We start from the raw sequence: 25170 nt of genomic DNA on the forward strand, positions 1-25170 counted from the left end.
CATTTCAAAATACATTCACTTAAATTTTACATACTATTCTTGAAGTTAAAGATGGCTGCATTTTGTTTGTTCATTGATACTATAATATTTTGCTTTTAGGTCAGCATGATGGTCCTCTGCCCCGGCAGCATGCTGGGTTACTACCAGAGTCTCTTATTTGGGCATATATTGTGCAGCTCAGCTCTGCACTGAGGACCATTCATACAGCAGGATTAGCATGTCGAGTTATGGATCCAACAAAGATTCTAGTAACGGGCAAAACAAGGTAATGGAAATTTTCAAATTAGAAAATTAGCCTTTTCAAATGAATTGTTGACTATTAAGATCTGTGTGCAACGATAGCTTTTAATTACATGCCTCTGCCAGATATGGGGAAACAACTTAATAATTTGACTAAAATGTTTTATGTTGGCCCAAGACTAATGAAGTGGTAAAGGTTTGATGCGAGAAATCAAGTTCTACTAAATTAAGTTTAGAAGGATTTACATCTTGCCTTTTGAAAACATCCAGTAAGCGGCATGCATGTTTGTGGATCTATCCACTTAAGTTCTTACCTAGAAAGCTTTTATCAGCAACATATGTTGTTTTCATTTAAAAAAAAAAATCTTAGTAAGCTAATTGGCAGCAGGAGAGCTTAGATGACTTTTTTTTGAAATCTTACCCTGTATTTTATATGATAAATGTCAGAAAAAAACTATCAAAGATAAAATCTTACCAAATCTCTTCCCTATTTCCTGTTTGTTTCAAAGGTTACGAGTGAATTGTGTTGGAGTCTTTGATGTTTTAACATTTGATAACAGTCAGAATAATCCACTGGCACTAATGGCTCAGTTTCAGGTAGGATTATAGTGCCATACTTGCTTTATAATAGATTAGATAATATGTGCCAGGAACAACTCTTAATTCCATTTGAAACATTAATTTTTATTAAGGCCTAGACATTTTACATTTGTAGGCTTCAGTGTATATATATTTTTAACAATCTTTGGTATTGGCATATGTTTTCCTCCCTAAGCTGTGTGCATTTATTTGTGATTTGTATACATGAGCTGTCATTTTGTTACTGTTGAAACTTCAGAAATAATATAGCACTTGTATATTGACAACAAGCAAAGCATAGGTCAGCTTATTTTGCAAAACCATAAAAATCAGAATTGGTTGGAATTGATTCCTTTTTAAAAGAAGGAAAAATCTTTTAAATTTAGTTTGAAAACTTGAGTGAATACTGGAAAACAAATTTAGGATGTGATGTGTACATGAAGCTACTGCAGAATTGGACACATGTCATGTAGGGTTTTAATAGAAAATGAGGTCAATGAACAATTAATGGTTCCTTTTGTACTTTTTGTTTCTGCTTTCCATTTTCATGCTGTTATAGCTGGAATAGTTCAGAAGTAAACATGTGTATGCTAAGGGCGAGATAGCTTAAAATTTTTCTTTTAATTTATACGTGCACTGTCTCCTCTTTTCTCCACCATCCTTAAATCAGGATTTAAACAAGGATGACTTCTCCCACAACCCCATTTCCAACATTTATACACATACTTCCTGGGTTAGGAAAACTCCCTTTAGAGTCAATGAGTGCTGCACCATAATTATTTGGAGTACTTCTTTCCCTAACTCCCCCTTGGGGATGATTACTCTGTCTACAGAGCATTTTTGTCTCCTGCCAGCACTGGGAGTGTAAGACCACAGTAGGGAATTAGACTTAGCTTATTTTCATTAAACAAGCTTAGTCACTGAGAGAATTGCTTATTTATACATACAGAGTAATAAATGGGAAGTTTGAATAAGCTGGTTTCTGCCTTGCTAAAGCTCAAAACTACTTCTGAGAAATGTAGCAGCTTTTTGTTAGTGATAGAGTAAACAGCTCTCAGTGTACTTTACCAGTGTACATTAACTTGTTTCTTATTTCTTCTTAGCTGGATATCTCCTGTTGTGTGTTCTTTGTAATCAGTTAGTAGAAAAGAAATGGCTAATAAAATCCATTCTCTATTCAGCCCTTTTTATTCTGACTCTATAGCGTTTCTTCCAAAAAACCTTGTCTGGTGGAACTGCCATGCTAAGCACTGCTTTCAACTTATGACTAATTGCTCAGTAGCCTGAGGATGTTAGTAGGCAAGAGTTGTCTGACCTGGCATTTCTTTTAGACCCTTGTTAACATCAAGCTGCTCCTACTGTATTGCTGATCCAGAAAAGTGCTCTTAAGTGTTTAGTGCAGGAGATGTTATAAATAGAGGCAGTCTGAAGCTTGTCTCTTTGCACCCCTTCTGCCCCACTTTGCATCTTCAGAGCACCAAGACTGAGTTTCCATCTTAGTAAAGTTCAAGATTCATTTTATTTTCACTCTTCTGAGCAGGTGAGGCTGTAAAGTCTCCATTTGCCTGCGCATCCAACAACAATTTAGGGATACAACACAAATGAGAGAAGGGTTGTTGGCAATTTTGTTTAGGATTCCCAGTCACCCCGTACCTCTCATTCCCTCCAAATCCAAGAAAATTGTAGAATGGCCACTTCCTTTCCTTCTCCCCACTGCTCCCCCCTACCCCCCCGAACTCCATGGAACACTTGTCTCTTAAAAATGTGAAAAGTTACCTGTTGGCTTACCACCCAGCCAACCAGTGGTGACCAGAACTGTTCTGCAGACTGCCTTGGATATGACACATACAACTTCCAGAGCAAAGTCCGCCCTTTTTTCCAATTCAGACCACTTGATCTCTAGGGGCACAGATGGTGGTTTTTAAGGAGGAAACATTCTGGTCACATCTCCCTGCATTGGCACTGGCCAGGGAGCACATTTGACTCAGAGCCTGAGGACAGGATACCAGTTACTTTGTGTTCTCTGCCCTTTCTTCCATTGAACAACAGTCTGGCTCACTTCCAACAGACCCGGTCCAACATCACTTGAGACCATTTGTTTTGGAGGTGGTCCAGAGAGGCTATGCTATCCAGTTCCTCTCCCACAAGATCCTGCTTCAACAAGAAGTTCAGTCTCTTCTGCCTCTGGGTGCTATAGAAGTTCCCCTTCAGCACAGGGGCAAGGGATTCTATTCAAGGTATGTTCTTGCATCCAACAAGTCATGGTTGGGTTCTAGACTTCAGAGCTCTCAACACCTATAGCAAGAAGCTCGCACCCAAGCTGGTCTCCCTCACATCCATCATTCCTTCCCTGGACCAGAAAGACTGGTATGCTGCCCTCAACCTCAAGGATGTGTACTTCCATATTGCAATTCATCTGGCTCACAAGAACTTACTAAGGTTTGTGTTAAACCACAAAAATTATAGATACTAAGTCTCGCCCTTCAGGCTTTCTACAGTGCCTTGTGTTTTCACCAATTGCCTCGTGGTAGCAATTCATCTGAGAAGGACTGGCATCCAAGTCTTTCCATCTTTGATCAGGGGCTGGCTGGCCTGCATCCACTCGCAATCTCAGGTGAACAAACGAGAAAAAATCTACAATTAAATCCCATCCAGCCTTTGGAGCTAGGCTCAGTGTGAACACAGTGATAGTCTACTGCTATCCAATAGGTTTTGGCCTATGCAAGAGCTTGGCTCTCACATCCTGTCTCCACCCACTCACATGGATAAGGATATGCCCCTGGCTGCTGGGTCTCATGGCAGCATCTACATTTGTTGTTCTATATGCAAGGCTCTTGTTCCGGTCCCTTCAAACATGACTTTGCTGAGCTTGCCTTCTGAAAAGACGCCACCTAGACAAACTGATTCGTGTCTCCCTGACAAACCTCCAGTTTCTGGATTGTTGAAAGGACCAGTGTAATGTATGAGGGACATTCCATTCAGCTCGCTCCCACTCACCCACCCACCCTCAAATTATCACTACCAATGCTTGGATGGGCCCCACACATGGGCAAACCTTATGGTTTGAGGTCTGTGGTCCTCTACAGAAAGGGCTTTATCAGTGGTTTAGAATTCAGGACAGTATACAGAGCATGTATAGCCCTTCTTTCCAGACATTCATGACTACGCAGGTTTGGAAACGTGGCAGCTGTCTTTTATCTGAACAAACAAGGAGGGACCAGATCCCTGACCTTATACAAAAAGGCCACTCAGCTCTGGGATTTTGCCATTCAGCACATTACCTTGTCAGCAATCCTGTTTCTGGGGGCTGATAACATAAGGACAGATAGTTATGACAGAAGACTCTGTTCAGGCTGACAGTGGTCACTCTAGAAGGATATTCTTCAGGACATCTTTTGTCCTCTGCAGTCACAAAGAGATCTGTGTGGGGAGTCCCCCAAAGGCAAGTGTCCTCATTTTGTTCATGAGGAGACCACATCCAGGCAGAGGCCTTCCTCCTCCCCTGACTATTGTATGCATTCCTTCCCATCCTTCTGCTTCCAAAGACTTCGTAGAAGATCAAACAAGAGAAATCCAGGGTTATCCTAATAGCCCTACTGAAGCCCAGGCAAACGTGGTTCAGGGACCTCCACAACCTCACCATTATTCCCCAGTTCCCCTATCCTAGATCCCCAACCTTAGTCTGCATTGGGGTTTCTGTCTTGCATCAGAACCAGTACTCCCTCCACCTGATGATGTGGATGCTTGCTGGTTGATACCGGTGGAGTTGGCCTGCTCACAGGAAGTCCTGAGCAACCCTGTTGATAGCAGGAAGATTGCACTAGATCCCACTACCTCTCTAAATGGACTGGTTTACCAATTGGGCCTTATGACATCAGACTTTTCCTATGCACTCTGGAATACAAGAGATTCTGACTACTCTGTACATCTGAAGAACTCTGGTCCCTCACTGCGCTCACTCCAGGTTCACCTTTCAGCCATTTCTGCAGTCCACCCCCCTATTGACCAGTTTTCTCTCACCTTATGTTAAAAAAAAAAAGTTTAAAGGTATTTTAAAGATATTCCTATTGGTCAGAGATCAACCCCAACTTTAGATCTCAATTTGGCCTTTTCAAAGTTTATGGACACCCACTCAACTAGTGGCTGTATGCACTTTATGCACTACCTTTCAATGATAATGGCCGCCTTCTTGACAATTTCATCTGCTAGGAGAGTTGGGAAACTGCAGGCATTGATGACAGGGGCACCTTGTACCATCAGTCATAAGGACAAAGTCTTTGAGACTGCATCCCAGATTTCTTCCCGAGGTAGTGTCTGAATTCCACATTAATTAAACCATCCACTTATTCTTCCCCAAGTCTCACATGGGCAAATCGGAGCAGAGACTGTGTGCTCTAAATGTATGCAGAGGTATTTTATTCTGCCTGGACAGAACAAAATTCTTCCAAAAATCGTCTGGGTTTTTTCTTGTATATGTAGAGGTTCAAAGGACAAACCATCTCTACTCAGAGAATTTCTAAGTGTATTGTTCAATACATTAGATCATACTATCAACTAGTAGCCCAACAGGTGCATGGCCAGCCCACCAGAGCTCAGTCCATCTCTGTGACTTGTTTAGCACATCTTCCTATTTGGAACATTTACAGAGCAGTGACTTGGTCATCCATCCATTCACAAAACATTATGCGCTACTATAGGCAGGCAGTGGGTGATACGAGGCTTAGAAGATCTGTCTTGAAATCGATTTTTACAGAGACTCCTTGTAGGGGCTACTGCTAGAGAGCGCTCCTGATATGGAATATGTATGTGGGCTGTCACTTGAAGAAAGCGATTACTTACCTATATGGTAATGGATGTTCTTTATGTGTGGTTCATATCATATTTCACATCCCACCCACCATCCCCGTTACTTCAGAGTCCTGATGTCAAATACTGGTGAAGGAACTGGGCTCAGGGAGGTGACTCCCCTGTTATGCCCTTGTAAGACGCACAAGGGAAGTGAGGGTGCACATGGGGGTGCCCCGTGAATGCGGCTGACTAAAAGTCTCTGATGCATGCTCCCTGGATGTGCATTCACCTAATGTGGAATATGTATATGGACTACACATCTTGAAGAACATCAGTTTCTGTACAGATAAGTAACAACTGAATCCTTTTTGTTTGTATAAGTCATAATCCTTTTCAGGTTGTTTAAGGTATACTAATGCTCACTGTGTCTTGTAAAGCTAATGTGTTCTGTCTGGAGATTCTCCATTTAATTATTTAGAAGTGTCCTCAGTTCAGACGGATAGATCACTGACACCTGCCAACAACTTCATAATCAGCTGTAATGCAATGAATAAAACACATACCTGAAGGTCTCCCATAAGCCAGATAAAGCATTACCTTGTCTTAATTTACTATTTTTATGCTGCCTTGTTAGACAGCATATGTGTGTGGCACTTCCGTCATGTGAACAATTCTGTTTGATGCTACTTTTCATCAAGGTGTTAAGTGACAGGATTATATGGTTAGAACCTGCACAGAATAAAATGCCACTCTTACACTAACCTCACCAACCTGTCCTGTTCAGTAGTTTCGGGCATTAGGCCCATAGCCTCTCACAGGAAATTACTCAAAGATTAAAAGGCTCAGTGTTTTGCTCTTGCAAACCCTTTCTTTCCACAAAAAAAATAAATCCATATTCTTTGGCAACTGAGATCAAAAGATGGTTTCACATGCTTGATTAGGGTTAATCAACAACGTTGCATTATTATATTTTAAGTGTCAGATATTCTGACAGTGGATGGTTTGGGTTATGAGATTATTGTATTTGCACCTCCTTCTCTCTAAATGCCGTAGCCTTGCTGTTTTACTACTTCATTTAAAAAAAATATATACTTACCGGAGGATATTCTTGGTATAACAAATAATCCTTGGTAAATCATCCAATAAGTCATAGCTGGAAGACTTGTCCTATTTGTCACCAGTTCATTCACTCTGCTGGGGTGGGATGTGGAAGGGTGTGGATGGAGAAAAGAAAACTCCTTTCAAAGCTTCTGATCGCCACAAGAATGGATCTTTCCCTTCTCGAGATGCAATTCTTCCCTGTCACTCTCCCTTTGTTAAAATTTAAATTGCAAAATAGAAATAGGCAGTTGAATGTTAAGTGTTAATAAAGATGCATGTAGTTCCTACCAGTTGCTACTAATATAGACTTCTGTTTTGTGCACGCTAAACATATTTTGAAAAATTCTATTGATAATGTGGGCTTTAAAAAGCATTTACTTTAGATACTCATTTTTAAAAAAAAACTCTTTCGAGTACTTTAAAAAAGTGCCATAGTAAAGTTGTTGTTGTTTTTTTTTTCTATTAGCAAGCAGATCTGATCTCACTAGGAAAAGTTGTGTTGGCGTTGGCTTGCAATTCTTTGTCAGGAATTCAGAGAGAAAATTTGCAGAAAGCTATGGAACTGGTGACAATCAACTATTCCTCTGATCTGAAGAATCTGATTTTGTAAGTTCACTATCATAGCATGGATTGTTGCTGCTTTTTAAGTTGAAGGAAATTTGTTAGTAGCAAAACATAAATGCAAGATAATATATAGCTGAAGTTACCAAATGAATAGTTCATATTTTCAGACATAAATAAGCGTTAAATTCTGTAGTGTCTTAAGATAATTTCAAATTAAAAGTACAGCATTAAGAAGTGGTACTGAATTGTCTTCATAGTAGGTATAAGGAACCGACAAAATACATTATTACCCTTGCTATTCAGGGACCACTTTATATATTTTCTAGAGTATATGTAGTAAATATGAACTCCCATATTTCCTCAGTAAGTGGTGTTTAAGGTGTTCTGACCAAAATATCATAAAATTCTTGTTTCAAGAGTCAGAGAAATAGCATATGAATAATTGGATTTGCATTAAGATCTTAACTTTTGTGTTCTACCTCTTTATAAAAGTATAGGCACGCTTTTTAGTTCCTGAAACTGTCTGTTTTTTTATTAATAGGGTTGCTGCCTTTCTGACCAGAGAGATAAGATTTGTTTTTTTTGTGTTCATAAATGTAGTCACTATTTTCCTCACCCACCCTTACAGTTAGAGAGAGAAAAAATGGGAGTATTTGCCCCCTGCTCCTCATTTGAAAAAACATCACTTGAAAATTTACAATCTGCATACATCTCCTACTTTTAATCCTGCCCTTTCTGGCATTGATCTACTTCTGCACTGCCATGGGAGTACTCTTTAGCTTACTGAGTGCTTTCTCTCAGTGATTGACTGGAAGCACAGCATATAGGTAAGTTACAACAAGCATTTTCTCTGCTGCTTGACATTTATATAAGAAAACACAGTGACATCTTCAGAGCCAGTTGCATGTTTAGTGCTCAAAATAGCATCTGAAGCAGAAAATAGGATCTGGTTAAAACAGTATGGTGGCATCTCTGTTTAAATGTGATGTGTTCAATTAATCTATTTGGTTTGTTGGTAGGTATTTGCTGACTGACCAAAATAGGCTTCGCAGTGTAAATGATATCATGCCTATGATTGGTGCACGATTCTATACTCAACTGGATGCTGCTCAAATGAGAAATGATGTTATAGAGGAAGACCTTGCAAAGGTAAATCATTCAGTGGTAAAAGGTTGAACATAAGTATCCTGCAGAGGATAGATCTACAATCTATAAAGTTGAATCCTGTTCTTGAGCTCTTGTTGAGTTTTGTCATTGACTTTTTGAGAACTAGAATTTAGTGCTAAATACGAAATTCTAATGTTGAAATAAATACAGTACCTCAGTAACTCATGTCTTTGGGGACAATGAAAGCACTTGACTGACCCGGGTGCTGGCTGTGTAGTCTTAACAAGTCAGAGTGTGAGGTCTGCCTAATTGATTGTAAACCTAAAAGCCTGTTGGTCAATTCTCTGGGAGTTGGTCAGTGCATGATGATGGCATTTTGATGTGGGCTTTAGCTGAAGCACCATCATTCTGCTGAACCAACAGACTTAGGAGAAGCTGAGAGGTATTCTCTGTGCATTTAAATCCTTACCTTATAGAATGAAGATTCCTTTCCTGATTGAGTAGATACAATCTGCAGCACATCAAAACATTTTCAATAGTTCGTATTAGAAATTGGCACAACTGCAAATACTACCTTTGTTTGATTCCTCAGATTCAGATTCCATTACTTTTCTCCTTACCCCGTATTAATTCCTGTAAAACAAATGAAAAATAGTAGAGTTACCAGCTGTCACTCTCGCATCAACAAAATTAGTAGCTCATACTGTTCTACTTAGCAATACATGTCTTGATTGAATTTGATTGACTATCTGCTATACAGCTTCCAGAAAAAGTGTACTTTCCTATTACTATAGAATACTGCTGTAGAGAGGATTTTACTCTTCCTACTTTGATTACAAATTCCCAGCAAGATTCAGACGAAGATGCATGGTAAGAAGCTTTTGCCTCTTCCCTGTCATGTGACAAAACATGGACAAACTCTAATCCTTCAGTCAAAGTGGGATATTAAGGTTTTAAGGGCTTAAATCACAACTTTGTCGTGTTTCCCTTAATCCCACTGCCTATACAGATATTTTTGAAAGGAGACAGTATGGCCTTGTGGAAAGAGCACCGAAAAAGGGTTCAGGAGATCTGAGTTCTATTTCAGATTTGAGGACAACATATACCTTCAAGTCAGCGGGACTGCAATGGGTACCTGCATGGTCCCTCAATATGCCAACATTTTTATGGCTGACTTAGGACAGTGCATCCTCAGTTCTCGTCCCCTAATGCCCCTACTCTACTTGCGCTACATTGATGACATCTTCATCATCTGGACCTATGGGAAGGAGGCCCTTGAGGAATTCCACCAAGATTTCAACAATTTCCGCCCTACCATCAACCTCAGCCTGGACCAGCCCACACAAGAGGTCCACTTCCTAGACCCAACAGTGCTAATAAGCAATGGTCACATAAAAACCAACCTATACCGGAAACCTACTGACTGCTGTACTTACCTGCATGCGTCCAGCTTTCGTTCAGACCACATCGCACGATCCATTGTCTAAAGTCAAGCTCTAAGATACAACTGCATTTGCTCCAATCCCTCAGACAGAGACAAACACCTACAGAATCTCTATCAAGTGTTCTTAAAACTGCAGTACTCACCTGCTGAAGTGAAGAAACAGATTGACAGAGCCAGAAGGGTACAGAGAAGTCACCTATTACAAGACAGGCCCAACAAAGAAAGTAACAGAACGCCACCAGCCGTCACCTATAGCCCCCAACTAAAACCTCTCCAGCGCATCATCAAGGATCTACAACCTATCCTGAAGGACAATCCCTCGCTCTCACAGACCTTGGGAGACAGGCTAGTCCTTGCTTACAGACAGCCTCCCAATCTGAAGCGAATACTCACCAGCTACTACACATCACATAACAAAACCACCAACCCAAGAACCAAACCCTACTACAAACCCCGTTGCCAATTCTTTACACACATCTATTCAAGAGACACCCTCATAGGACCTAACCACATCAGCCACACCATCCACAGCTCATTCACCTGCACATCTGCCAATGTGATATATGCCATCATGTGCCAGCAATGCCCCTCTGCCATGTACATTGGCCAAACTGAACAGCCTCTATGCAAAAGAATAAATGGACACAAATCAGACGTCATGAATTATAACATTCAAAAACCAGTTGGAGAACATGTCAACCTCTCTTGACACTCAATTACAGACCTAAAAGTGGCAATTCTTCAACAAAAAAACTTCAAAACAGACTCCAGTTCTGCGGTTTCTCATTGGAATTAATTTGCGAACTGGACACCATCAAATTAGGCCTAAATAAAGACTAGGAGTGGTTGTCGTTACAAAACCTAAACTTAATTTCTCCAATACTAATTTATCCCTACTGTTACTCACACCTTCTTGTCAACTGTCTGTAATGGGCCTCTCTTACCACTTCAAAAGTTATTTTTCCTCCCTTGGTATCCTGCTGTTAATTGATTTATCTCATTAGACCGACCTCATGCTTGGTAAAGCAATCCCCATCCTTTCATGTATTTATACCTGCTCCTGTATTTTTCACTTCATGCATCCGATGAAGTGGGCTCTAGCTCACGAAAGCTTATGCCCAAATAAATTTCTTAGTCTTTAAGGTGCCTCAAGGACTCCTAGTTTTATTTTATTTTATTCCTGGCTGTCACTGGCCTGCTGGGTGCTTCGGTTTCCTCATCTGTAAAATGGGGATAATAAAACTGACCACCTATGTAAAGCATTTTGAAATCTACAGATAAAAGGTGCTATGTAATCGTTAAGCATTATTATTTTTTTAATTTATATATTTTGCATGCAAAACCTTGTAGCTGGACAAAGTAGGAGGCTGCACTGCCACTTCATAATCAGGCATTAATACAGCTACAGGAGCAGTACAAACAGCTCCACAGTATTCCAGGAGACTGAGGAGTATAAATCGTTGTCCCTTTTCTTCTTGTCTTTCAGATCAAGCTGTCACACTAATGTATTACAGTATGACTTCATTTACCAAATTTCGGACCCGGTTCTGCCAACCTTACTCATTTTGACTAGTAAATTACTTCAAGAGTAATCCTACTGAAATCAGTGGCACTGTGTGTGGAGTAAGCTGCTACGCCATATGAGTGTGGATGGCAGTAACTGGGTCTTGAGATGCTTAATAATGGCATATTATTAGAACCTTTTATCCTTCTGGAAGCCTGATTTGAAAAGCCTCTACTTAAATAAAATATGCATGTATCCACAATGTATTGTAAACTAGGATACAGTCAGAACAATTTTTTTCTCTCAAACTCTCCATGGGGATGGAAAGCAGTGTGTGAAATGAATTATCAGGTGTATATGTAATAAAAAAACCCAAATTGAAGTGATTCTATACTTTGTGTTGATTTTGTTGCTATCTTTGTTTGGGATGGTGTCAGGATTTCAGCTACTTCAGTTATACACACTTGTTTATAGTTTTCCTTTTGAACAGATGTGCTTTGTGTCTAAACTGGTCTTAGATCTGATGCTTATTAGGAATTTGAATTGCAATCTGATTTACCAGTATTACCAAACACCTTTTCACTCATGGTAAATGTACCATTTACTAATGGTAATAGTACTAGTGGCTAGCAAAAAAAAAAAAAAAAAAAAACCCAAAAAAGTGTGAGAAGAAAACAAAACAATCTAAATTGAATGCCCAGATGCCCCTCCTCTTTTATCTTGGTTATGAAGCAATTAAGAAATTAGGCATTTTCTTCTTTTATGGTCCTGGTGTCCAGACCCTGCTCCAGCTCCATCTTAAAACCCAGTATACTGTTTAAAAAAAGTATCCACCGTATGGTATCCTATACAAATGGGATAGCTGGAGTCTGCATTGGTGCTCCATGAGGCAATGAAGCTGATAGTCTAGCCCAGGGGTAGGCAACCTATGGCACACATGCCAAAGGCAGCATGTGAGCTGATTTTCAGTGGCACTCACACTGCCCGGGTCCTGGACACCAGTCCAGGAGGCTCTGCATTTTAATTTAATTTTAAATGAAGCTTCTTAAACATTTTAAAATCCTTATTTATTTTACATACAACAACAAGTTTAGTTATATATTATAGACTTATAGAAAGAGACCTTCTAAAAACATTAAAATGTATCACTAGCACGCAAAACCTTAAATCAGAGTGAATAAATGAAGACTTGGCGCACCACTTCTGAAAGGTTGTCGACCCCTGGTCTAGCCCTGCTGGGGTAGAAACATGGCCTGGGTGCTGGCCAGACTGGAGATTTGCAAAGGAAGAAAATGAAGTATAAAGATCAATAACACTATGACTTTGGGTATGCAGTTCCATGTATTGGTCTACATTTTCTAGAAATAGATTAATCATCTTCATCAAAATTAATCTGATCGGTCTTTGCAATTTTGTTGCACAAAATCAGTTTTGCTGCACTGAGGTTTTTGCATTGTCATAAACAGATAGCTAAGGGTTAATGTTTCTTTCACCTGAAGCACCTGACCAGAGGACCAATTAGGAAACCGATTTTTTTCAACTTTGGGTGGAGGGAATTTTGTGTCTGAAGTCTTTGTCTGTCTGCCTGCTTTCTCTGAGCTTTGGAGAAGTAGTTTTTGGTTTCTAAGTGTAAGGACAAAGAGATCAGATAGTAAGTTATATGGTTTCTTTTCTTTGGTATTTGCATGAATATAAGTGCTGGAGTGCTTTGATTTGTATTCTTTTTGAATAAGGTTGTTTATTCATATTTTTTTAAGCAATTAACCCTGTATTTGTCACTTTAATACAGAGAGACCATTTGTATGTATTTTTGTTTCTTTTTTATATAAAGCTTTTTTTTAAAAACCTGTTAAAGTTTTCTTTACTGGGAAATTTCAGGGAAATTGAGTCTGTACTCACCAGGGAATTGGTGGGATGAAGAAATCAGGGGGAGATCTGTGTGTGTTGGATTTGCTAGCCTGATTTTGCATTCCCTTTGGGTGAAGAGGAAAGTGCTTTTGTTTCCAGGACTGGGAACGGAGAGGGGGAGTCACTCTGTGTAGATTCACAGACCTTGTGTTTGTGTATCTTTCTAGGAGCACCTGGAGGGGGGGAAGGGAAAAAGGATTATTTCCCTTTGTTGTGAGACTTAAGGGATTTGGGTCTTGGGGTCTCCAGGGAAGGTTTTTCAGGGGGACCAGAGTGCCCCAAAACACTCTAATTTTTTGGGTGGTGGCAGCAAGTACCAGGTCCAAGCTGGTAACTAAGCTTGGAGGTTTTCATGCTAACTCCCATATTTTGGACGCTAAGGTCCAAATCTGGGACTAAAGTTATGACATGCATGTACCAGTGTCTTAAGTTTTGTGTTTCTTCCCAAATTTAAACTAATCATACATTTCTTGTGTTATAGGAGGTGCAGAATGGAAGGTTGTTTAGGCTTCTAGCAAAATTAGGAACAATCAATGAGAGACCAGAGTAAGAGATGCTATACTTTTTTTCATAGTACAGTGTATAAAATCCAATTTATAATTCAAGATTTCTACCCTCACAGATATGATCTGAATAATCCTATCTCCAATTATGCCTTAGAAGAAGTGAGAAGTAAAGACACCTTGAGGCAATTTTAATCAGAATTTTAACTTAAAGAAAAGAAAAATATTCCTATCTCAACATATATATTTGTGTTTCTTTACCATATATTTAGCATATATATGGTATTTGGAGTTTATTATGTTTGAGAGCACATATACAAAGCTATGGCTTACCTCAACACGTAATTATAGTAAAATGTTTCAAAAGAGTTTGAATGGGCATAGTTTTGTGCTGATTCTCTGTCAGATGCTAATATGAAATAATGTACTTTTCACTGGCCTATTTTCAAAATCAGTTAATAGACTGTTAGGTAACTGCAGATTTAAGTTACAGTATAACTAGTTTTTAGCATTCGGCTGGTAACTTTGATGGTTTTCCTCCCAATCCCTTTTCTGCAGGCTTTTAGTAAACATTTAACTTCAGGTACTTTAGTTGAGGAACTCTGGAAAAAGCTTCTTATATCTTTGTGATAGGAAGAAAACACTACTACTTGGTAGTAAGTTTGTTACGTAGTGAAGCTTAGGTAGACAGTGATTTTTCTGAAGAGTTAGTGAGCATATGTATCTCTTTAACTCTTGATAGTTAATGTCAAGCTTCGTTTTACACCAGATTTCAGAAAGACCCAACTTGGTCAGAAACTGGAGACCGCTATCTACTGAAGCTCTTTCGGGATCATCTTTTCCATCAGGTGACAGAAGCAGGCACTCCTTGGATTGACCTCAGTCACATTATCTCATGTCTTAACAAGGTAACATGTATCTGTTTTCTTTCTTTAAAGCTTGATTTGATGAAGCTTTCTTGTGATGTTCCACTGTTGAAAGAAAATGGATGCGCCACTGATAGATAAATCAACAGAATTAGCCTGATATTTTTCTAATCTGGATGAGAATAGATTATCCACTGAACTAGCGTGTAACCTTTCATAGATATTTTAATTAGCAGTACTAAATTGGGAATTCATTGAAGAGTGATGTACAGGTGCTCCTTTTTGTCATTCTAAAGGATAGCCTAAAGGAACCGTAAAAGTCTTGTAATCAACCGGGTATGATTCTTCTGGCACAAGCACAGTGGAAGACCACCATAAGGCTGTCTCCTGAAGATGCCCTCACACACCCTGCTGTTGGGGGTTTGCCAGGGAAGGGCAGGGCTGGGGGTGAAAGGGTTGTATCCGGAGGGGTGCCATAGCATGCAATGCTGCACGGATTCCAGACACCATGGCTTGTCTAAGTTATGCTAGAGTCCTTTCCAGCCCCCAGAGCAGCTCAGCAGTGGTAGGGTGCATAACTGGTTTAAAGAGGCCACTTGCAGTATTCTAAGATTTTAGCTGCATCATTGACAAAACTTTAGTTGAGCACTCTCATGAATGGCAGCAGAGGAAAATCTTTGTCCTACTCCATAAATGAAATAAAAAAGAACATAGACTTAATTTTTCCCTGTAGCTTGTACTTCAGCTTTGCAGATGTTTTACCAAACCTTAGCAATCCAAAACCACCTTTCTTTTCCAGAGAAGTTTGACCATACTCAGATCCTTAGATACTAGCAACTACTAGTTAACCTCAGCCAAAACTTCCACTAAATTATTGGTAGCTCTTCACCTATCTGATCACTGGGTTACTCCCTTAATCTCCTTTTACTTTTAATTTCATTTTATCAGTCCCTTTAAATCCTGATGTAAAGGGATTGATGAGGCTAAGTAAAGGAGATTAGGGGAGTGTGTTCTAATGGCCAGGTGAAAATTAAAGGAATGTATGCTGATGCTCAAACAGGAGGTAAAGAGCTACAGCGATTTTTGGGGTATGTAATTCTGTTAAGTCAGGGGAAAGAATATATTGCAGAATATTGTGTGCTAGAAACTTTTGTAGCTTATCCTCAAAACAAATGGTTAGGTCTAGGGTTGTGGACCCATAATGCGAAGAATCAGTATCTAGGGCTGAAGGACCTTAATATCTTGGCAATAAAGGCACTCAAAAAAAACCACTTAAACTTCAGAAAGCAGCATGTTGGAAAACGGATCGTAGTAAAATGGGGTATCTGTGCTTTCATACTTCGCTCTTGAAATGTCCTTGTTAGATTCAAACTTATTCAAGTATATCGTAAGGAGAAAGAACTTTTATATCCGAGTGCAACATTTTTGTGCACCTGTTTACCTAAGGACCAGTGGAAGAAAGCCACATGTAGTGAAGCACATGATCAATAGCATGGCTTTGTTTGTTGTTTATCTGCAGTGTTTCAAATCCAGTAGGGTAACTCAAATTGTGTGTGTGTACAGCACTTACCTGAACAATAGATAGAAGATCATATATAGCATTTATAGTTAGTACTCTTTGTCTTCAAACTGTTTTTTTGCAAATCAATCCTAATAACACCCTATGGTAAGTGTTGTGGGGTGGTGGTGGCAGCGTTATACTCATTTTACAGGAATAGAAAACTGATCAGTCTCTCTGCATTAGTTTGCCTGAAGCCTCACACAACACTGAGTCTAGAATTTGGGAGGTTCTAGCTTTTATTGCGATGAGTTCAGACCAGTACGCTGCACCTCTTTCTACAAGATGTTTTCTATCTTAGTGTTGCTCCTGCGAACACCCAATTAAACAAGAACTCAGTGGCTAACCTAGTGCTCCTTTTCCTCTATTCAATCAGGCATAACAGTATATTTATCTGTTTCCATAGCACTCATCACCATATTATCTAAAAATCTACTAGTACTCCCATCATCCCCTGGGGTATGTTTCCAAAGTGTTGCTTTATATACCATAATACAGACAGTGAAGCCTGTCTGTGGACAAGAGAATTTGAGGTATAAAACAAATGTTGAAGATCCCTTAAACTATTTTTCAAAAGAAAGCAGCACCCATTGTACTTAGCAGAGTCTGCAAGTTACAAATCAATGAACACCGCTTGCCATGTACAAAGTTCCCCTAGAGATTTCTACACCACTTGCTGGCAGAAATATCAAGTATTAGTGACACAAGTTATGTGGAAGCCAGTTGAAGATGTTAGTTAGTTTCCATGCTGCTTCAATGGTAGTTTAATCAATCAGAAGAAAAACTTGAGATGTATGTTGGAGGGGCCGGGGGCGGGGTTTGTTTTTCTTCTGACAGCCTGTATTAACTGTCTGTCAGCAATCAGGATTAGATGATGTCTGCATTCTAGACTAAGAAAAAGGAGGATACCTTACAAAAAACTTTAGCCAGTTAATTTTGTTCCCAATGTCACTAGCCAGTTTGAATTTGGAAGTCAGTTTCAGCTGTTACAGAGCACAGGAATAGGTAGCCAAAATTGCTCAGGTGCTGATACTTCCTGTAATTTGGTTTAAAATGTCAAAGATCCATCCCTCCTTACTTTCCATTTGATGAACCTGTCAGGTAACTTGCACAGAAATTCAATGCTGTGGCTCAGGCCTATAAAGAGATTATCCCTCCCTAGCTTGCTTGGTTCTTTTAAGGGGGGATGGTATTTCAGAAGGATTGGACCAAGTTCTCATCATCTTCTACAATGTTATTTTAACTGATGGTTCTTCAGGGTCAGATTTGAGTTAAACATTTTCAAACCTGTGATTAGTCAACAGGCTGTCTATGCTGAAAGTGAAAAACCTTCCCCTTTCTGTGACTCATACTCATAGACTTGCTAAAAACCGGATTGTTTTTGTGTTTAAGAAAATGATTGTATTGCCGTTTGTCACATTTTATCTTTTGCATTCTTGTTACAGTTAGATGCTGGTGTGCCAGAAAAAATAAGCCTCATTTCCAGAGACGAGAAGAGTGTACTTGTGGTAACTTACAGCGATTTAAAACGCTGCTTTGAAAATACTTTTCAAGAACTAATTGCAGCCGCAAATGGTCAGTTGTAGTATTTGCTGAAAGCATGCAGGACATTGCTGAGGAACTTAACCAATAGCAAATTGCACTACAACTGAACTGTTGTCATCTCATTTCATATTTGGGAAACAAACAGGAGATGAGCAAAGCTGCTTGCACTTCAGTCAGGTACACTGTTACTTGAAGGGAAGAATGTTTCATTTATCCTAGAGCTATGGCTGCCATTGGAGGCTTTATCTGTGAAGAATTTATTTTAGATTAAGGAACACATCAGGTGCATGATGTTCCTGCTTTTATTTTTTCCACTTGTATATGCACTAATTTTAATTTTTTTAAGACTCTTCTGATCTCTGATGTTTTGCCACATTGTATACTTATTAAGGGAAACTCTTTGCAAGGACATTTCTGGGATACATTTTTGTCGCTGAGGATATTGCTCAATTTATTCGTTTTGATATTATTTGCACCCAGAATAGCATAAAGGACCAGGGAAATAATTTCATAGAAATTGTGCTCTATAAATTAGAGTTTAGTTTGTAATCTCTGTAAAAGTGTGTTGTATGCAAGCTCTGTATGCCACCCACTGTTAGTTGACAAACCAACCAGAAGATGCATATTTAACAAACAAACAAAAAAATCAAGTATCAGTGAATTGACATGTATAAAATCCCTTCTCATTTAAGCCTTGTCTAAGCAACGTGACAAAATAGCAACCTTTGAAACACCTATAATTTAAGGGGCATATCAGATTTGCTCTAAACACAACCAGCGCCTTTAAAAACTGTTTGTATGTTTTCCTGCTAGTCAGCTGCATTTACATTTATGCAATTTTTTTAACAGAATTTTTTTTAAAGAAATTGTGTTAAATGCCTGAAGTTTCGGGAGTGTATTACTTTAGGTTATTTACAGTATAATTTTTGTATAAAGTTCTGTTCTTTGAACCACAGCTTTGTTATGGTACTCTACACTGGATACAGAAACAAAGACACTGTTAAGAAGATTAAACACAGCAGTTGTCTGGCATCAAGAGCTTTTGAAGTTTTACAACCTGAATCTGGAGGGATAATGATCTGCTGTGCCTTTGCAGTCACTGCTTAGCCCAAAGTAATATTACTTTTGATAATACTCAACACATGAATATTCCTGAAGTAATTCAGTCTGGAATTTTCCTCCTCAATTAACTTTCTAATATTTGGACATGCAGTTGTCTCTCCAAACTTGGGTTTTCCTGGGATTTATAGTAAAAGATAAACACCTACACTTTGATATTGAAGACTGCCAAATATGTAGGAATTTCCTTTCGTAAAGCAGTAGTGAAGACTGTATCTATCCTTTCCCAGCACTGAATATTTTAATAGCACTGGGTGCTCACTATGAAGAAAATGTGGAAACTCAAAAGGTCAGGACAGACTCTAAGCACTTGCAACTGATGTTACTGGCATCAATTTTAATAATTCTCAATATTTGTAGTTTCCAGAGAAGTTTTTAATATTTCTCTGTCCACTTTTATAAGCTTTAAAATGATTCTCCGCCTTGAGACTTGCATCAAGAAAAGCAACTCTCTTCACATCGAAAGCTTTGAAGACTAGGGACGTGCTTTACATATTTTAGAAAATGTGGTTTTGTCCGCATTTGGTAGCATCAGTTGTTGAGTTAAAAATCAATTATTGTTGCATTTGTTCTGAGTGAATTTTAAAAGGAACATAATGTTTAATATTCAAAGGATGACAATTGCCACAATATTGTTCTTTTTCTTGTAAAAGGAACAGGAACTTTGAGAAGTGAACATGCAAAACAGTCTTTTATCATTAGCTCATGTATTTGAGGAAGAGCAGCTGTCTTTTATATGTTTTTTGACAAATCATATTGTAATTCTTTTGTACAAAAAAGTACTTGTATACTAGAAGAAATATGAAATGCTTAATTTATAAGCGGGCTGAGGTTTTTTCCAGTATTGTTTTCTTTGAAAATGAAAAGGGATCATCTGTTCAGTTGTGGGGTTTGGGAACCTTTGGAAAATTTAATTTGTGGACCAATATATTGTGAAAGTTCAGGCAGGGGTAAAGTAAGGCTTGAATTTCTCATCCCTCCTAGACCAGCAAACCATCCTCTGAGACAAGTCTAGAATGCAAACTTACATGTATTTGCATAATGTCAATTTGCTTCAGCCCCTAGTAACCTCAGGACTTGGTTTAAAAAAAAAAAAAAAAGTAGACAGCTAATAAGTTTTCATAAGTAACTAATGTCAGCCAGAAAACATTTGGTGTCAGGTAATACATAAAAGAAATAATTGTTGAGCTTTGTTTTCTATTTATTTCATTTGGTCCATATTTGGGAATGATTTGAACAGTCTGAAGTCTGCTTGGGTGTTTTTTGGGGAGAGCCCTTCTACCACATTTTAATTCCATTAAGAAGGTTGTCCTAAAGTTATAATCTCTTCCATTCCGAAGAAGAGCTGTATGTGTATAGTTAAAAAAACAAAAACCACCCAGGACATACCCTTCCATGTGGGAAATTGTGATCTTCCTATCTTTACAGCTAAAAGCACAGAAAGGACAACCTTTTGAAATCATGTGATGTTGGTCGTTTTAATTTTTGCACCTGTTTTAAATTCTGTCTATGTATTTACTACGCTGTAAATGTTTTGTTGAGGGTACCTATGTATTTTTATTTTTTCTGGCCCTCGTTTCAGTAATTCAATTGTCAACAGCTTCCCCTAAAAAGCACCAGTATGTTAAGTTCTGTCATGATCCCAATATATGTTACCCATCTTTAATCCTGTTTTCATTCTTCATGTGTACAGCAGTATTTTTAATAAAGAATACCAGAAATAACGTAGCCTTTTTTTGAGCATGTTAAGTGCTGTAGTTGGGTAGTGCTTTTCCAATCTTAAGTATTGGCAGTATATTGCGTTCCATCATATTCCTTTTGTATTTCAGTCTGTAAATGACTCCAGCACAGGCTTGTAACAATCATGACTTGCAAACTGCATTTAATGTTTTTCACTTACAGGAAATCACATGGCCTACAATTTCTAGATACTGTTCCCTAGATGTAGTAATGTGCATTTCCTTAACTTCCAAGTCAAAGTAGTAGCTTCCTTTTGCTTGTATTAAATCGGGTCCACATTACTAGATTAGCCCTAATTCTGAGAAACTGTATTAAAAATATGTTTACGTCCATGTTTATTGAGCTCTCTTGTCCAATGACAGTATTTATGTTAGCTTCTCTGAAAATTACACATGGGATAACTGACCTCTTTGATGCCCAGAATTATTTGTTCTGTATTGTTAACCAGCAAAAGTGACTTACTGGTGGGATAAAGTCCTCTGTACCCAGACACCCCATGCCACATGTTTATGTAATTGTAAAGTCATGAAAATTTTGTAAAATACATGTGAAATTGTCAATATCTTTGGTTTTTTCCTTGCATAAACTTAATCTGGACTGTTGGTCCCTTAAATTGCATTATTGCTTTAGAAAGTTTTATTTTGCATATATGAGTAAAATAGAGCTGCAGCAAGCTTGCTTGGTGCACTCTTCTCAAAAGTTCAGAAGGTAGGAAGCAGTTTTCTGTATGGTAAACTTTCTAATTTTACATTTAAGAAAAGACCTGTGTTGAAGGACCACATATGCCTGTAGGAGTACACCCATGTCTTGTCTGTTCCAGAATGCACATAGCAACACTGTTCAGAAACTTGCAGAATCCAGTCATGCAATAAGGTTTTTTTGGTAAAACTGGAATAATGCTTACATATATTTGGTATGCACCCGTCCACAAGTGTCACCTGGTGACAGTTTAAAGTATGCTTTCAATCTGAACCTGGATGGTTTGTTTTTGAAAAACTTTATTTTTTGTGATAACTAGAGCGGTAATTGGCAACCTTTGGCATGCGGCCCACCAAGGAAGGCCCCTGGCGGACCAGGCTGGGCTGTTTACCTGCTGCATCCACAGGTTCGGCCGATAGCAGCGCCTACTGGCCGTGGTTCTCTGTTTCAGGCCAATGGGGGCTGCAGGAAGGGCGGCCAGCACATTCCTTGGCCTGTGTCACTTCCCGCAGCCCCCATTGGCTGAGACGGTGAATCACAGCCAGTAGGAGCTGTGATTGGCCGAACCTGTGGACGCGGCAGATAAACAGCCCAGCCGGGGCTTGGCCTGACCCGCCGGGGCTTACCCTTGCAGGCCACGTGCCAGAGGTGGTTGTTCCCTGAACTAGAGCATGAATTTTTAAATTAGTGTGAAACAAAATCTAAAATCAGCTCTTTGACTATCGTAATGCAGTAGTGCACCTTCTTCAGCATTTCTCATGTCTGAACTCGAAGGAAAGGTGGCGAATATGTGGAATGTTTTTCTAGCATACTTGGAAAATGCGTGATCATTAAGTAGCCTTCAGAATTACTCTGTCCATACCTGAGTTTGAATTATAATTTTAAAAGGAACATAATGTAGAAATGAACAACTTTTCATTTGAGAACCTGTTGTAGGTAGCCATAAATGCTTCAGTAATTTGTGCCACTGCTAGCATATATTAGTTGTTATATTCTACTTTAAATCCTTAATGCACAGTAGTAGGTACAAGACTTTTTATCCTCCAGATGTGGCCTCACCAGTGCCAAATAGAGGGGAATAATCACTTCCCTCGATCTGCTGGCATTGCTCCTACTAATGTAGCCCAATATGCTGTTAGCCTTCTTGGCAACAAGGGTACACTGCTGACTCATATCTAACTTCTCATCCACTAATCCCTAGGTCCTTTTCCACAGAACTGCTGCTTAGCCAGTCACTCCTCAGCCTGTAGTGGTGCATGGGATTCTTCAGTCCTAAGTACAGTGTCCTGCACTGTACTTGTCCTTATTGAACCTCATCAGATTTATTTTGGCCTAATCCTCCAATTTGTGTTGGTTGCTCTGGACCCTATCCCTACCTTCCAGCATATCTACACCCCCTCCCACCCCAGTTTAATGTCATCTGCAAACTTGCTGAGGGTACAATCCATCCCATCATCCAGATAAAGATGTTAAACACAATCGGCCCCAGGACCAACCCCTGGGGCACTCTGCTTGATACCAGCTGCCAGCTAGATATCAAGCCATTGATCACTACTCATTGAGCCCGACAATCCAATCTAGCCAGCTTTCTGTCCACCTTATAATCCATTCATCCAATCCATGCTTTTTAAAACTATTTTTTAACTGTACTATTTACCCCTTTGCAGCTCCTAAAATTTAACAAACAACTGGATGGAATAAGAGAACAACACTGCTAGGGTCATATGATTATATAACTAGTGCTGTGTCCTTGTTCCTCCCCACGAAAAACTAGATTGCCTCCAACGGCCTTCCACCTAGAGGCCTACCTAGTCTAAACATTAGCAGTAAAAGCCAGTGAAAGAACTGAGAAATATTCAAGATGGAGTGAACGTAACATTTTGATTTCTATACTTTAATCTTGTTTTTTATTCAGACAGTATTATCCTTACTGTGTGGCCTTTAAGGATGTAGTGAGCATATTTCGCTTCAAATTAAATCATACTGTGGCCAAATTAAACTGTTTTTTTGGATGTGGGAGGAGGAAGTAAAATAGAAGATAGTAAATATGCACCACTCCCCTGCACTATTACTACTTTCCATGTGTATAAGAACATTTTATGACTTTACTGCTGATAAATGTAAAGTTCTTGGGCTAGCCAGGTGTAACAAGAACAGGTTTAAAATTTTTATTAAATTTACGCCTTTTTCCTTCAGTTCAGTACTAGCCTGTTTTCATAAATTTGTTCAGAGGTGCTGACATGCTGCATTAGACCACTTAGCCAATCTAGTCCAGTATCCTAACAGTGGCTAGTACCAGCTGCTTCAAAGGAAGATACAAGAAGCCCTGCAGTAGGCTGTCAAGAGAAAACCCAGTCCCTCAGGGAAGGTTTCTTGCTAACCCCCATTAGTTAGATGTTTTGTTTAAGCCTTGAAGCATGAGGGTTTGTATCCTTTCCAAAAGTCTGATTTAAAGGATGAAAAAGCTATTCTTGTATTCCATCCAAATGTCCAGTCTGTTTCTGCATCCTGCTAAACTGTGACCTCAATCGCCTGTTCCCTTCTCTATGGCGAACACACATTGTCTTTTCAATCTTTCTTCATATGAAATTGTTTCATGTACTTAATTATTCTTGGAACCCAGCACTGAACCAACCACCTGTTTCTTCGCGGGTTCTTTGGTTTTATTTTTTGAGTGGGTGAGCAGAACTGAACACAGTATTCCAGGTGAGGTTGTTACTGAGTTATAGACTAGCATTTTCCATATTATCTAGCCTATTCCTTATGCATACTTTTCTTTTTTGCCCTCGGGCTGCATATTGATAACTGGTCAATTGAGCTGTCCACAATACCTAGGTGTCTTTCCTGAGCTGATAGTTAATTTAGCATAGTAAGGTGTGTGACTAGCCCAAATTATTGACTCCAATGTGCATTTGCCAACACTGAACTTAATATTAATTGTAATGTCCATTCATTAATCTTGATTAGCTCCCTCTGCAGTGCTGTGCTTCTCCCAGCTTGAGCAAATACATGCAAGACAGCTGCCAATTTACTTTTATCTCACTGATTAGACCACTTCGATGTCTAGTTTTCTGTGGGGAATTTAAGCTTTGAGATTGTTAATGTGAAACGGGCTCCTGTATGTTCTAAGTATTGTCTTACTACAGGAGAAGTTTAAAACTGGTCCAGAAAAAGGTAATTCTCCAGTCATCTCCATTTTTTTTTAATGTAGCACCCTAAATGCTGTCAGTGGTATAGTCCCAAATTATCACTTTACACCTGGGAAGCAGACACTTTTGGTTCCTTTTCTTTATTCCAGCATATGTGCATGCATTCCCCACATCTGCCCCTGCAATCAATAAATAAATCTAATACATCACCTCACTCCACCTGTCTGGAGTTCTAAAGTTAAGTAAAGGATTTTGCATAGTTAGTTTGACAGCCTGGCTCAGTGATCAGTAGGGTAAGTGTTTTTCACCCTGAAAGAAATTTTAAAAAGTTTTAAAAACCTTGAATTATTTGAAAATAAACTTTCAATAGTTTATATCATGATTGCTGTCTTTATTTAATAACTAACAGGCAAATGGTGCCAAAACTGCTCTCCTTCCAAGAATGCATAATAAGAGCTAGAAGACACTAGTGGCTGGCAAACAGAAAAAGGCAAGATTGAAAGGTGCAAAATTTTTTCTCACTTGCTCTCTGTAGGCTACATAGGGTAGTAAAAATGGCTAAAGGCCAGCAACTGAAAAGAATTGTAGACCTCAGTTCATCCCAGCTTCCCAGCCTGAGCAAATTGATTGGGTTAGGATTTGCTTGCAGCAAGGTCTCTCAGATGCAGATAGATAGAGGGAAAGTGAGTTACAGAAGTCAGTTTACCTTTCCTCCAGCCCCTTGAATTTTAAGGCAATCCAAGGTTTCTTTGAGCT

At 39.1% G+C, this 25170-nt stretch overlaps 1 protein-coding gene across 9 annotated transcripts in view; it reads left to right on the forward strand.

The window, feature by feature from the left end:
• Window positions 1-20550, forward strand: part of PAN3 (poly(A) specific ribonuclease subunit PAN3) — a 123490-nt gene extending 102940 nt beyond the window's left edge. For all 9 annotated transcript variants that reach the window (XM_030562655.1, XM_030562661.1, XM_030562697.1 and 6 more), the window contains 7 exons: window positions 100-265; window positions 750-837; window positions 7175-7314; window positions 8292-8421; window positions 13717-13781; window positions 14508-14646; window positions 17608-20550. In XM_030562655.1, the coding sequence (XP_030418515.1) occupies window positions 100-265; window positions 750-837; window positions 7175-7314; window positions 8292-8421; window positions 13717-13781; window positions 14508-14646; window positions 17608-17748 (869 nt within the window). In that variant the 3' untranslated portion in view covers window positions 17749-20550. The remainder of the gene's footprint in view (window positions 1-99; window positions 266-749; window positions 838-7174; window positions 7315-8291; window positions 8422-13716; window positions 13782-14507; window positions 14647-17607) is intronic.
• The last annotated feature ends 4620 nt before the right edge of the window (window positions 20551-25170 follow it).

Source organism: Gopherus evgoodei, chromosome 1 (genome assembly GCF_007399415.2).
Source record: "Gopherus evgoodei ecotype Sinaloan lineage chromosome 1, rGopEvg1_v1.p, whole genome shotgun sequence".
Taxonomy (NCBI): Eukaryota; Metazoa; Chordata; order Testudines; family Testudinidae; genus Gopherus; species Gopherus evgoodei.